The 16672-nt window shown below is 38.4% G+C and overlaps 1 protein-coding gene across 1 annotated transcript in view; it reads right to left on the bottom strand.

The window, feature by feature from the left end:
* Positions 1–16672, bottom strand: part of LOC121387861 (fatty acid synthase-like) — an 80783-nt gene that overhangs the window by 36949 nt on the left and 27162 nt on the right. Inside the window, exons 15-21 of the mRNA XM_041519093.1 lie at positions 15225–15404; positions 14445–14603; positions 13536–13647; positions 8828–9432; positions 2438–2575; positions 1515–1627; positions 642–780 (exon numbers count right to left, since the gene is read on the bottom strand). Of these exons, the coding sequence (XP_041375027.1) occupies positions 642–780; positions 1515–1627; positions 2438–2575; positions 8828–9432; positions 13536–13647; positions 14445–14603; positions 15225–15404 (1446 nt within the window). The remainder of the gene's footprint in view (positions 1–641; positions 781–1514; positions 1628–2437; positions 2576–8827; positions 9433–13535; positions 13648–14444; positions 14604–15224; positions 15405–16672) is intronic.

Below are 16672 nucleotides of genomic sequence, written 5' to 3'. Positions count from 1 at the left end.
GGTGAACACTGTAATGACCTAAGCACATCAGGTGAACACTGTAATGACCTAAGCACATCAGGTGAACACTGTAATGATCTAAGCACATCAGGTGAACACTGTAATGATCTAAGCACATCAGGTGAACACTGTAATGACCTAAGCACATCAGGTGAACACTGATCTAAGGTGACCTAAGCACATCTGGTGAACACTGTAATGATCTAAGCACATCAGGTGAACACTGTAATGCACATCAGGTGAACTTATCAGCACTAAGCACATCAGATGAACACTGTAATGATCTGCACACACTGTACACTGATGACCTAAGCACATCAGGTGAACACTGTAATGACCTAAGCACTAACACTGTAATGACCTAAGCACATCAGGTGAACACTGTAATGATCTAAGCACATCAGGTGAACACTGTAATGACCTAAGCACATCAGGTGAACACTGTAATGACCTAAGCACATCAGGTGAACACTGTAATGATCTAAGCACATCAGGTGAACACTGTAATGACCTAAGCACATCTGACTGTAATGATCTAAGCACATCAGGTGAACACTATAAGTCATCAGGTACACTGTAACGACCTAAGCACATCAGGTGAACACTGTAATGATTTACCAACTGAGCTAGATTCCCCCTACCATCAGACGAGACACAGAACTGTCTTCTTCCAACATGGACTTCAACGAGCGCATCCTGCACCGCCTCCTGGGTCAAGACGTCAGAGTTCACACACAGGTTGTTCAGTGAAATGGCCATCAGGCTTTCCTCCTTGCCAGTCTGCCGAAACAAATGGGAATGTAATTACAACACAGGGAACATTTTTTGTCCTTGTGCTACAGTTAATAATGCAAGTTTCTGAGATCACTACACATTTCTAAAATGTTAAATAGTAGGTGCTAATCAATTTAACTGATTAGCCACAGTCGCTAATCAAAATATACTCTGAACTCCCCACCACCACACACACACCCAATCAAATAAATGACCTATTAAGTCCATTGCAGAATGTTTTCATATAATTATGTGACATGATCAGATTCACCTGACTAGAGTTTGCTTGTCATGGTGACATTGCTGACAGCCCAATAAATGTCTAAAGTTACACATTAAATACATTTCTGATTGACAGCCCAATAAATGACTAAAGTTACACGTTAAATACATTTCTGATTGACAGCCCAATAAATTACTAAAGTTACACGTTAAATATATTTCTGACTGATAGCCCAATAAATTACTAAAGTTATACGTTAAATACATTTCTGACTGACAGCCAATAAATGACTAAAGTTATACGTTAAATACATTTCTGACTGACAGCCCAATAAATGACTAAAGTTAGAGGTTAAATACATTTCTGACTGACAGCCCAATAAATGACTAAAGTTAGAGGTTAAATACATTTTCCTGTTTAGAATATCAGTGTTTATATATTGTTGCAGTTGTGACCAGCATACAACATGCGACCATAAGTTTTGGTAAAATGATCACAATGTAGAGGGTACACATACCAATTTATAACTGATTGCAGAACAGGTGTGGTACAACGCCATGCTCAGTGGATCCCACAGGTCACCATTATCAACAGCAGGCACCCGGTACACGTCGTCATTGTCATCTTTCGCTACAGGAAAACAAAAACAATGTTTAGTTAGCAACACCTCAGCACATTTTTAAACTACTGCTATTTAGTGTATCATTTATACAGAATACTATACAAGTTTTAGCTAGATATTATTTTAACGAAATTAGTGAACTCTTCATATCTGACAGAATGAAAGTGAGGTCAGATATCATGCGAAAACTCACAGTATTCTGTTTAAATGTAGTATTTAATTTATTACCCACAATTAAATATTGTAGAATCAGACAATGACCAGGAAAGGTAACATCACTTACCGAAATGACGCCATTTAGCAATTAATACACAACTTGGGCTATACAGAATTTGTACCACACACCCATACAGTCACCAGGTGAGTGTTATTATGTTATGAAATAGGTTTTTTTATACTGGCCTTGTTATAGATCCAAGGGCAGTTGTAACAGCCATCCGGCGGCTAAACTGGCCCACGGCAATGCCAAGGGCCAATATAGCCACCGGAGGATGGTTACAACTGCAGACGATGGATGGACAATACCATACCATAATACAACCCATCAAAGAGGGGCATACAAAAAATGGTCTTTGCCAACCTAGATTTGCACGAGTAATTGGCACACTAAATGATTATTCTGTCAATCTCAGAGGCCTACACACAGTCATAGGCATACTCTGCTTGTCTGTAAAGGGGAGACAGCTCATTTAAAAACCTTGAAATATTCTCAATTTCACAAATCCCAACTATTTTTCACATTGCCCTGCTACCCATCTTGTACATCAATTAGTGTTACATCACAAAATTCAAACTTACAGCTAAATGACTTGTGTTACCTTGACAACAGAAGTATGTCCAATCAACAACTGGGTAACTGATACTATGATCCCAACCAACCAATGGGCTGAGAGGTGGTGCAGAGCAGTCCAAGATGGCTGACATCTTCAAGAGGTGACCCACGCTGATTTTATGTCCTGCAAACCATAAGTTTCTTTTTACTGCTGACCAGGCAATGACTACAACAACTACAACTTGTGACATAAAACATACAGCAAAATATAACGTTTGTTTTGTTTAACCTTCTGACTACTGCAGGCGAGATATCTCGCCCGACGTCACGTCAGTCGATATACTGTACACTGTATACAGTGCATTCCCCAATTCATATTTCCCGCCGTTTTGCACACGACACTCACCGGAAACGGAAATATAATTAAAGAAAAAAGATTTTTTTTCATAATGGTGGTTTTTGTTTTGATTTTTTCAACTGAAAATACCTTGAAATTTTGAGTTCAAAAAGTGGTTTTCGGCAAGTATTTTCGCTTGACAACAATGGCGGCACGTCGCGGTAATTTTCAGGGATCGATAGCTGATTGTAACAGCTAATTTAATAATAAATTTGATCGTTTTACCAACAACGAAAATTACCAAATATTGCAATATGAATCGTAGTTCGGGTTTTAAAAAAAATTCTGGTCAGAAAACCACTGTTATCGGGAATAATGGACATAAATACTGGACAGCTGGCCACAAATGCCCGTAAGTAAACGCAACTTTTTCGATTTTTTGCCTAATTTTAACCACCATTAGACGATCTAAAACAATAAAAATTACAAAAAAAAGACACGAAAATAATACTTACCGATTCATATATGAACTTTATTTCATGTATTTATGAAACATTTGAGTGAATATATGTGAGTAAAAATTATAAACTTGTACCCACTCAACGTGGTTTTTGTTAAAAATTAATCCAGTAGTCTAAAGGTTAACACCACCACTAAACCATATTGATTAATTAATCATCAACTATTGGATGTTAAACATTGGATAATTCTGTCACATGAGTCTTTAGATGAATCTTGCTACATTTTATTCCATTAACAGCAAGATCGAGACTTTTTACATGAACTTTTTCACAGACAGGTCTGTTCTCAAATTTAATATACATTTTGTTTCAAGATTCAATTCTTTCAATAAATCACATGTAAGAACTTAAAACAAATCTTTTAGTTAAAGCTTACATATCACAAATTTATACAATAAAATTGCAACTGCTAAACGAATAAATAAATGCATGAAAGCATGAATGAATGAATGTTTAACAACACCTTAGCATGAAAAATACACACTAAGTTATTGGGTATCAAAAAAAAGACCACATAATTTTTTTTACTTGTTTAGCGTCTCCGCTCTACCTGACACTTCAAATAATGAGTAAAAACTTTCAAAACAACAATTTCCCGCTTATTATAGATATTGCGCAATCACTGACAAACTTCATCATGACGTCATTTTTTATCGGACAAAGGATGTACCACTTGCGTCTGTGCATTAACATCGACGCCATTTGTTTTGTTTTCTGTTCAATCATTATCATGTAAATACAACAATCATGCAATGAAGTAAGTGAATAGAAGGTTAAAACATGCCTTTGTCTGTCTATAAATAGCGGTATCCATGTAGTAAGTGAATGGAAGGTTAAAACATGCCTTTGTCTGTCTATAAATAGCGGTATCCATGTTGTAAGTGAATAGAAGGTTAAAACATGCCTTTGTCTGTCTATAAATAGCGGTATCCATGTTGTAAGTGAATGGAAGGTTAAAACATGCCTTTGTCTGTCTATAAATAGCGGTATCCATGTTGTAAGTGAATGGAAGGTTAAAACATGCCTTTGTCTGTTTATAAATAGCGGTATCCATGTTGTAAGTGAATGGAAGGTTAAAACATGCCTTTGTCTGTCTATAAATAGCAGTATCCATGTTGTAAGTGAATGGAAGGTTAAAACATGCCTTTGTCTGTCTATAAATAGCGGTATCCATGTTGTAAGTGAATAGAAGGTTAAAACATGCCTTTGTCTGTCTATAAATAGCGGTATCCATGTTGTAAGTGAATGGAAGGTTAAAACATGCCTTTGTCTGTCTATAAATAGCGGTATCCATGTTGTAAGTGAATAGAAGGTTAAAACATGCCTTTGTCTGTCTATAAATAGCAGTATCCATGTTGTAAGTGAATGGAAGGTTAAAACATGCCTTTGTCTGTCTATAAATAGCAGTATCCATGTAGTAAGTGAATGGAAGGTTAAAACATGCCTTTGTCTGTCTATAAATAGCAGTATCCATGTTGTAAGTGAATGGAAGGTTAAAACATGCCTTTGTCTGTCTATAAATAGCGGTATCCATGTTGTAAGTGAATGGAAGGTTAAAACATGCCTTTGTCTGTCTATAAATAGCAGTATCCATGTTGTAAGTGAATGGAAGGTTAAAACATGCCTTTGTCTGTCTATAAATAGCAGTATCCATGTTGTAAGTGAATGGAAGGTTAAAACATGCCTTTGTCTGTCTATAAATAGCGGTATCCATGTTGTAAGTGAATAGAAGGTTAAAACATGCCTTTGTCTGTCTATAAATAGCGGTATCCATGTTGTAAGTGAATAGAAGGTTAAAACATGCCTTTGTCTGTCTATAAATAGTGGTATCCATGTTGTAAGTGAATAGAAGGTTAAAACATGCCTTTGTCTGTCTATAAATAGCGGTATCCATGTTGTAAGTGAATAGAAGGTTAAAACATGCCTTTGTCTGTCTATAAATAGCGGTATCCATGTTGTAAGTGAATAGAAGGTTAAAACATGCCTTTGTCTGTCTATAAATAGCGGTATCTATGTAGTAAGTGAATAGAAGGTTAAAACATGCCTTTGTCTGTTTATAAATAGCGGTATCCATGTTGTAAGTGAATAGAAGGTTAAAACATGCTTTTGTCTGTCTATAAATAGCGGTATCCATGTTGAGACTCTTTGTTGCTCAAGTGACGTGCTCCATTCAACACAGGTTTATATAAATTTCCAGTTTTCATATTGATGGTTTTTCCATTGGCAGCACGCTCAGTCGGTGGATCAGGAATTACATCCCTGGATACAGATAGTGAGAGAGGGGAAGAAATCTAGGTGGAATACCTTGAAACCAACTTCTAACAATTCCATGTTCAAGATTTTTTATACTTTAAAATTGAAGAATGGGGTCTTGTATCATGAAGTAAAGTTAGATAAAAATTATTGTGAACAGTTGGTTTTGCCACTGTCTTTTGTGTCAAAGGTACTGCAGATTTTACATAATGATTCTGGATATCTAGGTAGAGATAAAACCTTATCTTTGGTAAGGGATAGACTCTTTTGGCCAGGAATGACTAAGGCAGTGGATGAGTGGATAAAGGCCTGTGATCGCTGTATGGAATATCTGACCTTAGAGACATCCAAGGGTGGATACCAAAACATTTTGGTTCTAACAGACCATTTTACACATTACGCACACATTTTTCCAACTCGTAACCAAACTGCCAGGACAACAGATGACATTTTCTTTCATAATGTTGTGGTACACTGTGAATTTCCAAAGAGGATCCACAGTGACCAAGTAGCGAATTTTGAAAGTAAGCTGATGAAGGATCTTTGTGAGATAGCAGGAATACAGAAATCCAGGACTACTCCCTACCATCCCATGGGGGAATAGTTTAACTGAGAGATTTAATCGCACATTTTGGAAAGCTTGGAACACTTGATGCTGACCAGAAGAAGGATTGGAAATCTCATGTTGCACCATTAGTTCACGCTTAAATAGCACTCGTCATGATTCTACACAACAAACACCTTTCTTCTTAATGTTTTGCAGAGAACTAAATCTGCCCATTGATGTAGCATTTGGTCTTTCAGGTAGCACTCCAAGATATAATTTAACCTTCTGACTACTGCAGGCGAGATATCTCGCCCGACGTCACGTCAGTCGATATACTGTACACTGTATACAGTGCATTCCCCAATTCATATTTCCCGCCGTTTTGCACACGACACTCACCGGAAACGGAAATATAATTAAAGAAAAAAGATTTTTTTTCAAAATGGTGGTTTTTGTTTTGATTTTTTCAATTGAAAATACCTTGAAATTTTGAGTTCAAAAAGTGGTTTTCGGCAAGTATTTTCGCTTGACAACAATGGCGGCACGTCGCGGTAATTTTCAGGGATCGATAGCTGATTGTAACAGCTAATTTAATAATAAATTTGATCGTTTTACCAACAACGAAAATTACCAAATATTGCAATATGAATCGTAGTTCGTGTTTTAAAAAAAATTCTGGTCAGAAAACCACTGTTATCGGGAATAATGGACATAAATACTGGACAGCTGGCCACAAATGCCCGTAAGTAAACGCAACTTTTTAGATTTTTTGCCTAATTTTAACCACCATTAGCCGATCTAAAACAATAAAAATTACAAAAAAAGACACGAAAATAATACTTACCGATTCATATATGAACTTTATTTCATGTATTTATGAAACATTTGAGTGAATATATGTGAGTAAAAATTATAAACTTGTACCCACTCCACGTGGTTTTTGTTAAAAATTAATCCAGTAGTCTAAAGGTTAACATCTTATGTTGAATCTCTTCGCGATAAGATTGAAGAAATCTTATGAACTGGGCTCTACTTCAGCACAATCAGCGAAAGCAAGACAAAAGAAGGTGTATGACCAGAAATCAACTGGAGCTGAACAGGTGATGGTTAAGAGATTGGTGTTTGAAGGTAAACACACGCTTTCGGATAAATGGAACATGAAGTTTCTTGTTTGTTACAATAGCTAGGGCATATATTCTCAGTTTGCAATTAATCAAGCTGTTAGGTGATCACTTAAGGTGATGCTGCAGGAATAGCTAAGAGGTTAGATGCTGATGCTGATCTTAGAATTATTTTGAGAAAGTTTCAGTGTTTGTGGTACAGTCGAACCATCAGTTTTACGGTGTCAGACAAGAAGAAAATGAAGATGTTTCTTCTTGAGGGTATAGAATTGAGGATCTTCTTACAAAAGTTGTAAGGCAAGGAGATGTTCATCATTCAGATACTAATGAGATGCTTCGATCCGTTTTCTGGAGGGGACTACGAAAAGAACTTTGTGATATTTCTGGTCACAAGTATGATAGCATGGGTGATTTTGATGAATTGAGAGTTGCCTTGAGGGTTATGGAAAATGATCAAATGCAACAATCTGGAAAGCAAACACCAAAAACACCACATCCTGCAAAAACAAGCTTCAGTAAATACAGACATCTGAACTGCAACAAATCAAAGATATGATCAGATCACTTTCTTCTGAAGTATCAGATCTGAGGAGGAAGCAGGAACAGTCTTGTTTCACTGCACAGCATCAAACATCGTTCAAGGATAATCATCAACCTTTCATGCCAAACTCCAGGACATCTTCTGCATCTGCTGGTCGAACTATGCCTTCCTACAACCATGAAACTGTATAGGGAGCAGATTTCATACTTAGCAGTATTGATTTGTCCTCTACTAATTTGGATCCAGAACAGTTGGGAAAAGGTGTTGAACTTATCAACAAGTATCAAGATATTTTCTCAAAGAATGATGAGGATATTGATCTTGTTGATTTTGTGAAACATAAGATAGAATTGATCGATGAGATCCCATTCAAACAATGCCATAGTCGCATTCCACTAACAATGTTCGATGAAGTGAAGACACATTTACAGCAGTTGTTGACAAGCGGAGGCTGATTTATTCTGTTACACTATCATGCCTTCTGACCATGAATACCAGAGTTAGATATCTTCTTCATGCACTCCGCAATTCTACATACAAAATAAATAAAAATAAAAACCTCCCTCCCTACCTGGAAAAAATTAAATGGGTGGACATTAAACAAGTATTTGTTTTATGTAGCCTAAGGTAAATGAATAAATGAAGTGATGATCAACATCAATATTAAAATTCAAAAGCACATGTAGCCAAGCAAGCACTTCAAGCACTGAACCTAGTAGATGTAGTGGTGTTTTCTAAACCATACTCTAAAAGCAGTCTTAGCTCTACAAAATCTTAAAAGCATCATAAGCTAAGATATCTTTGAAAGTGCCTAGCCTGGCCTTAACCCGGAACACTTCCAGCACTGAACCATACAGATGTAGTGGAATTTTCTACACATGGACCCACATTCTAGAAACCATCTTAGCTCTAGGAAGTCTCAAAATCATCGTAAGCTAAGATATGTTTGAAAGTGCCTAGCCTGGCCTTAACCCGGAACACTTCCAGCACTGAACCATACAGATGTAGTGGAATTTTCTACACATGGACCCACATTCTAGAAGCCATCTTAGCTCTAGGAAGTCTCAAAATCATCGTAAGCTAAGATATGTTTGAAAGTGCCTAGCCTGGCCTTACCTCGAAGATGTAGCTGAGCGAGCACTCCCAGCACTGAGCGTCTGTCAGGACTGGAGTGAAGGATGGCTTCGTGCCCGACATCGGCAACATAGCCAGTCTCATACAGCAGCTGGTCCAGCCTCCTCTCGGACAGCCGGTCTATGGGCCATACCTGACTGGGCCGTCTGTGTCGTGACTCCCCCAGCAGACTCCCAACCTGGCTGCCTCGCCGGTCATTCTGCTTCAACACCTGGCTCCCTCGCCGGTCATTCAGCTTCAACACCTTGCTTCCCCTCCTGTCAGCCAGTTCATCAGACATCAGCCTGCTCTGTCTCCCGTGACACTGCTTCTCCAGTGAGGCTGATGACGAGGAGGCTTGGCTGAACTGGTCACCAGAAGACTGAGAAGTGGCTGTTTGAGGATGGTACTTCACTTTACCAGACATCCATGATTCGTCCATGTTCAGTGTGAGCAGCACCAAGTTGTTGGGCAGACAGGAAGCGTGTTTCTTCCAGTTGTAGCTGTGTTGGAGAAGACGACAGAAGTACTCGGCGTCAGACTGATCATCTCGAACAGAAACCCTCGGCTGCACGATGTACGAAGAGGCACTCATAAACTGTGGTGATCTGAACATAAAATAAATAACAGTCAACAAAATAACTAATTTTGTCAGTCACTTTGTCAATAAAATAAATAACTTTGTCAATAATTAGCAGCAGTAATACTAAGGTCTATGACAGCCACTCTTCGGATCCTTGTTTTGGCTTCATACACAATAAATATATCATATCCTACCATAGTTTCCCTTGAAATCTATATTTCGTAAAAGGCACAATTTTTTAATCACAAGATTTTCTTCAAACACAATCAGGTGTCTTAGTAATGTTCAAACTAAAAAATTTCAATAGCAATTTTGCATTGGAATTTTTCCAGCATTCCTAAAACAGAAACGTCATGTATCCAGTCTATGGTTATTGTAAGGAGATGCAAAGTGACATCATTGGAATACTGACATCATTCAATTCAAAATTAGTTACATTATTACAATGCTTCGCCACATTAAAATAACAACTGGTCTACTAACCCTGTCAAATTTCTAAGACAAGCAGACAATGCTCTTTACAGGTCGGTATTTTTTTGTTTTTCACAATTCTAGACAAAATATTAATTTTAAGTTTTAAAAGATGAAATAAATAAACAGTACCTTTTGTCAAATATATCATATAAAAAATTTGTTACCGTTAGATATGTTTTATTTATTGTGTACGAAGCCAAAACAAGGGTCCAAAAAGTGACTGGTGTCGACCGTAGTAGCCTTTAATATGAACTTGTTCAAAGTAACGACAGCAAAAGCTACTATCTTTGACAGGTGCAGACTGAATGGGAACCTGGCACCCCCATCTTCCTTAGAAATATTCAAGTGGCCCTTTCCTCTCTTAATTTATTCCCCCATGTGTCCTTTCCTCATTAGTTCCTGCCCCCAGGGTGTATACCATGTGTCCTTTCCTCACTAGTTCCCTGCCCCCAGGGTGTATACCATGTGTCCTTTCCTCATTAGTTCCTTGCCCCCAGGGTGTATACCATGTGTCCTTTCCTCACTAGTTCCCTGCCCCCAGGGTGTATACCATGTGTCCTTTCCTCATTAGTTCCTTGCCCCCAGGGTGTATACCATGTGTCCTTTTCTCACTAGTTCCCTGCCACCAGGGTGTATACCATGTGTCCTTTCCTCATTAGTTCCCTGCCCCCAGGGTGTATACCATGTGTCCTTTCCTCATTAGTTCCATGCCCCCAGGGTGTATACCATGTGTCCTTTCCTCATTAGTTCCCTGCCCCCAGGGTGTATACCATGTGTCCTTTCATCATTAGTTCCTTGCCCCCAGGGTGTATACCATGTGTCCTTTCCTCACTAGTTCCTTGCCCCCAGGGTGTATACTATGTGTCCTTTCCTCATTAGTTCCCTGCCCCCAGGGTGTATACCATGTGTCCTTTCCTCATTAGTTCCCTGCCCCCAGGGTGTATACCATGTGTCCTTTCCTCATTAGTTCCCTGCCCCCAGCAAAACATTTCCTGGATCTGCCCGTTTGTTAAGGGTGTATACCACCAAATCAAATCATATACATGTAGACGACATATACACCATGGATATAAATAATACCATCCCTCACCCTTACAGCATGGATATAAATAATACCATCCCTCACCCTTACAGCATGGATATAAATAATACCATCCCTCACCCTTACACCATGGATATAAATAATACCATCCCTCACCCTTACACCATGGATATAAATAATACCATCCCTCACCCTTACACCATGGATATAAATAATACCATCCCTCACCCTTACACCATGGATATAAATAATACCATTCCTCACCCTTACAGCATGGATATAAATAATACCATCCCTCACCCTTACACCATGGATATAAATAATACCATCCCTCACCCTTACAGCATGGATATAAATAATACCATCCCTCACCCTTACAGCATGGATATAAATAATACCATCCCTCACCCTTACAGCATGGATATAAATAATACCATCCCTCACCCTTACAGCATGGATATAAATAATACCATCCCTCACCCTTACAGCATGGATATAAATAATACCATCCCTCACCCTTACACCATGGATATAAATAATACCATCCCTCACCCTTACAGCATGGATATAAATAATACCATCCCTCACCCTTACAGCAAATCAGGAAAAGTTAAAAATTAAAGTTTGTTTTGTTTAAGACACCACTAGAGCACACTGATTTATTAATCATCACCTATTGCATGTTAAACATTTCGTAATTCTGACATACAGTTTTAGAGAGGAAACCCGCAAAAAAATTTCATTCATAGCAATGGATCTTTTATATGCACCATCCGACAACCAGGATAGCACATACTACAGCCTTTTGATATGCCAGACATGGTGCACTGGCTGGAATGAGAAATAGTCCACCAATGGGAATTGAACCCTAGACCGACTACACACTTTATCACTGGGCTATGTCCCACCCCCAAAATCAGGAAAAAAAGCTGAGGTTAAGCTACTCATTTCAGACATAATGAAAAGCAGAGGTTAAGCTACTCATTTCAGACATAATGAAAAGCAGAGGTTAAGCTACTCATTTCAGAGATAATGAAAAGCAGAGGTTTAGCTACTCATTTCAGACATAATGAAAAGCAGAGGTTAAGCTACTCATTTCAGACAATGAAAAGCAGAGGTTAAGCTACTCATTTCAGACATAATGAAAAGCAGAGGTTAAGCTACTCATTTCAGACATAATGAAAAGCAGAGGTTAAGCTACTCATTTCAGAAATAATGAAAAGCAGAGGTTAAGCTACTCATTTCAGACATAATGAAAAGCAGAGGTTAAGCTACTCATTTCAGACATAATGAAAAGCAGAGGTTAAGCTACTCATTTCAGAGATAATGAAAAGCAGAGGTTAAGCTACTCATTTCAGAAATAATGAAAAGCAAGGTTAAGCTACTCATTTCAGAGATAATGAAAAGAAGAGGTTAAGCTACTCATTTCAGAGATAATGAAAAGCTGAGGTTAAGCTACTCATTTCAGAGATAATGAAAAGCATCTATGACTCCCCTAACTCCGCACAAAAACTGTCATCCTATTTTAGTAGCACCCAGCACATTTCATGCATAATAGTAGCTGGTACACCTAAACTAGTGCAAATTAAAATACAGGAATTTACTAGCCAGATGAACCACCATTTTAAGACAACAAACACTCTCACATTTATCACCAATGGCAGGACTAGTAGGAACAATGGAATGAAAAGTGCATATTGATCTTCGGAGATACTACTACCATAGATGAAAGCTTGTTTAATATCCTATAAGTCTTAGGAAATCCACTACATTTTTCCATTAGTAGCAATGCACTATCACACAGACAGAATAGTACAAACCACAGCCTTTGAAATACCAGTTGTGGTGCACTGGCTAGAATGAGAAATAGCCAAAACCCTAAATTCTAGGGGCGACATGTAGCCCAGTGGTAAAGCACTCGCTTGATGCGCAGTTGGTTTGAGATCGATCCCCGTCAGTGGACCCATTGGGCCATTTCTCGCTCCAGCCAGTGCACCACGACTGATACATCAAAGGCCGTGGTATGTGCTATCCTGTCTGTGTGGTGGTGCATATAAAAGATCCCTTGCTGCTAATCAAAAAGATAACTCATGAAGTGGCGACAGCGGGTTTCCTCCCTCAATATATGTGTGGTCCTTAACAATATGTCCGATGCCATATAACCATAAATAAAATGTGTTGAGTGCGTCGTTAAATAAAACATTTCCTTCCTTCCTAAATTCTTGGCCATAACTCTGTAAAGAAACTGGGTAAATCGCCATAGAAGTTACACTTGATCTATTACAATACATGATAAAGATACAACATAAAGTCCAGAATACTACATGGGAAAGACAGACAGACAGACAGACAGACAGAGACAGACAGCGACAGACAAACAGAGAGACAGGACAGGACAAATATGAAACCTGTAGTCCCCTCAAATTGGCCCGGTAGGGGATCAATGAACCCAAGATACACTGACCACTCAAGCTACTCTGTTATCACCAACTACATTCGATAATCAAGTCACCATCTGAAGTTTCATAACAATCATACCTTTGGTGCATTATAAATCATAAACTAATAATTGTGATATGTTATCAGTGAAAATAATATGTAGTTGTTATTACATTTTTCTTGGAGACTTTATAATGTTCTTCAGTGTGTGTTTCAAGCTGTCGAGGTTTCCCATCAGTGTACTGTATAGAGGAACCACACAGTTGAGATCGGTCACCGAGAAACCTGTAATTAATCAGACATCAAAACCAGCAGACAATGTAACAGCACATTGATTAATTATTAAAACGACGGTCTATAGAAGGTAAAAAACACATTCAACACAAATATAGGCTGGTCTCCCATGCATGGGCGTCAATCTGGCTTTAAAAGTAGGGGCGGGGGGACGTGTGTGTGTGTGTGTCATGGGTGTCAATCCGGCTTTAAAAGTGGAGGGACGTGTGTGTGTGTCATGGGCATCAATCCGGCTTTAAAAGTGGGGGGGGACGTGTGTGTGTGTGTGTGTGTGTGTGTGTGTGTGATAAAGGAATGTCAATGAAAATCATAAAGCTACACATTAGTGGTTAAACTTTTAAATTTTGTTTGTTTTTAATTGTGTTTGTTGGTGGTGTTCTTGTTGTTGCTTTTGCTAAACAAAAACGTGGGGGGGGAGGGGGACACATATAGATTGTCCCCCGCCGTTGAAAAGTGAGGGGGACTTATCCCCCATCCCCCACCGATCGACGCCCATCTAAATGCCAAAATGACTAAATGTTTGACATCCAATAGCCGATTAATAAATCAATGTGTTTTAGTGGTGTCATTAAACAGAACAAACTTCTGAATGGCAACTTTTATGTGACATGAACAAGACCGATTCCAAATCTGTCATAGCGTTTTCTAATTCATTTGAGCGACACTAATTTACCACTGATAGCATGCGCGATATTGAAAAGCAATCAACCAAGCACTTAGCACAAAATTGTTTTAAGACCAAATTGTGAATATATTTGAATATATTTAACAGCTGACAATGACATTACCTTTTTTCCTAAGGATTGTCAAGATGCGTGTACTGTATTTCATCTGAAAAGCCAACACCACCGATGACTGCAGGATAGCAGTGACCTTGACCTGAGGGCTTAGTGTATAGGCTTGATTAGCAGACATGTTCACCAAGTATGTGTTTACTAAACAATCTTCTGAAAAACAAAATATATAAATTGTATAATAGATACAGACCAGTGGCTGTTAATATCACTTATCTTACAAGTTGTTTTAAACTGTATCTAATGAGCGAAAGATAAACGATATCTAATGGACACGAATATAGTATAATATTTCTTACATATCCTGAAAAAAAAGTTTTAATGTAAATTTAAACATCTTTTCCAACTAAAACCTATTTACAGCCCTAGCACTTGTAGTTAACATAGGGATCATAGACAAATCAATTTCTGGTTAACTTATATGTTACAGAGTGGTTGATTCAGATCATGTTTTTGGTCTTTTTATTGAGTGGAATGGCATTGGCAACCTGGTCATAACCTAGGAGCAGCCAGTCATATGTCTTATCACTGTATGTCAAATATTAATGACCACAATCACTATGTCAAATGACCTCTTCAGTATGACCTCAATATATTAATGATCAATATCAATGAATGTCATATGATGTCTTCAGTATAACCGTAATATATTAATGATCACAATCACTGTATGTCAAATGACCTTTTCAGTATGAACTCAATATATTAATGATCAATATCACTGTATGTCAAATGATGTCTTCAAAAATCCATAATATTCAGTATGACCTTCACCTGAGGTTTTCTTGCACTCCGTGGCAAACGTCTCGAGGTATTCTCCTATAGCTGCAGCGACCTGCAGACACTGAGCGAGTGTCAGACATCCCGTCATGTAGGCTGAGGCAATCTCAGACAAACCGCAGCCAGTGATGCCAAGTATCTGAACATCGGACGCCAGATAGACATCCATCATCCCTGAAACAAGATTTTACATTCCTGTGAGACATCAGACATCCGTCATTCCTGAAAACAAGATTTTACATTCCTGTGAGACATCAGACACCAGATAGACATCCATCATCCCTGAAACAAGATTTTACATTCCTGTGAGACATCAGACATCCGTCATTCCTGAAAACAAGATTTTACATTCCTGTGAGACATCAGACAGACATCCATCATCCCTGAAACAAGATTTTACATTCCTGTGAGACATCAGACATCCGTCATTCCTGAAAACAAGATTTTACATTCCTGTGAGACATCAGACATCCGTCATTCCTGAAAACAAGATTTTACATTCCTGTGAGACATCAGACAGACATCCATCATCCCTGAAACAAGATTTTACATTCCTGTGAGACATCAGACATCCGTCATTCCTGAAAACAAGATTTTACATTCCTGTGAGACATCAGACAGACATCCATCATTCCTGAAACAAGATTTTACATTCCTGTGAGACATCAGACAGACAGACATCCATCATCCCTGAAACAAGATTTTACATTCCTGTGAGACATCAGACATCCGTCATTCCTGAAAACAAGATTTTACATTCCTGTGAGACATCAGACATCCGTCATTCCTGAAAACAAGATTTTACATTCCTGTGAGACATCAGACATCCGTCATTCCTGAAAACAAGATTTTACATTCCTGTGAGACATCAGACAGACATCCATCATCCCTGAAACAAGATTTTACATTCCTGTGAGACATCAGACATCCGTCATTCCTGAAAACAAGATTTTACATTCCTGTGAGACATCAGACAGACATCCATCATCCCTGAAACAAGATTTTACATTCCTGTGAGACATCAGACAGACATCCATCATCCCTGAAACAAGATTTTACATTCCTGTGAGACATCAGACATCCGTCATTCCTGAAAACAAGATTTTACATTCCTGTGAGACATCAGACATCCGTCATTCCTGAAAACAAGATTTTACATTCCTGTGAGACATCAGACATCCATCATTCCTGAAAACAAGATTTTACATTCCTGTGAGACATCAGACAGACATCCATCATCCCTGAAACAAGATTTTACATTCCTGTGAGACATCAGACAGACATCCATCATCCCTGAAACAAGATTTTACATTCCTGTGAGACATCAGACAGACATCCATCATCCCTGAAACAAGATTTTACATTCCTGTGAGACATCAGACAGACATCCATCATCCCTGAAACAAGATTTTACATTCCTGTGAGACATCAGACAGACATCC

Source organism: Gigantopelta aegis, chromosome 2, assembly GCF_016097555.1.
Source record: "Gigantopelta aegis isolate Gae_Host chromosome 2, Gae_host_genome, whole genome shotgun sequence".
NCBI lineage: Eukaryota > Metazoa > Mollusca > Gastropoda > Neomphalida > Peltospiridae > Gigantopelta > Gigantopelta aegis.
This window is presented reverse-complemented; position numbering and strand designations above follow the sequence as displayed.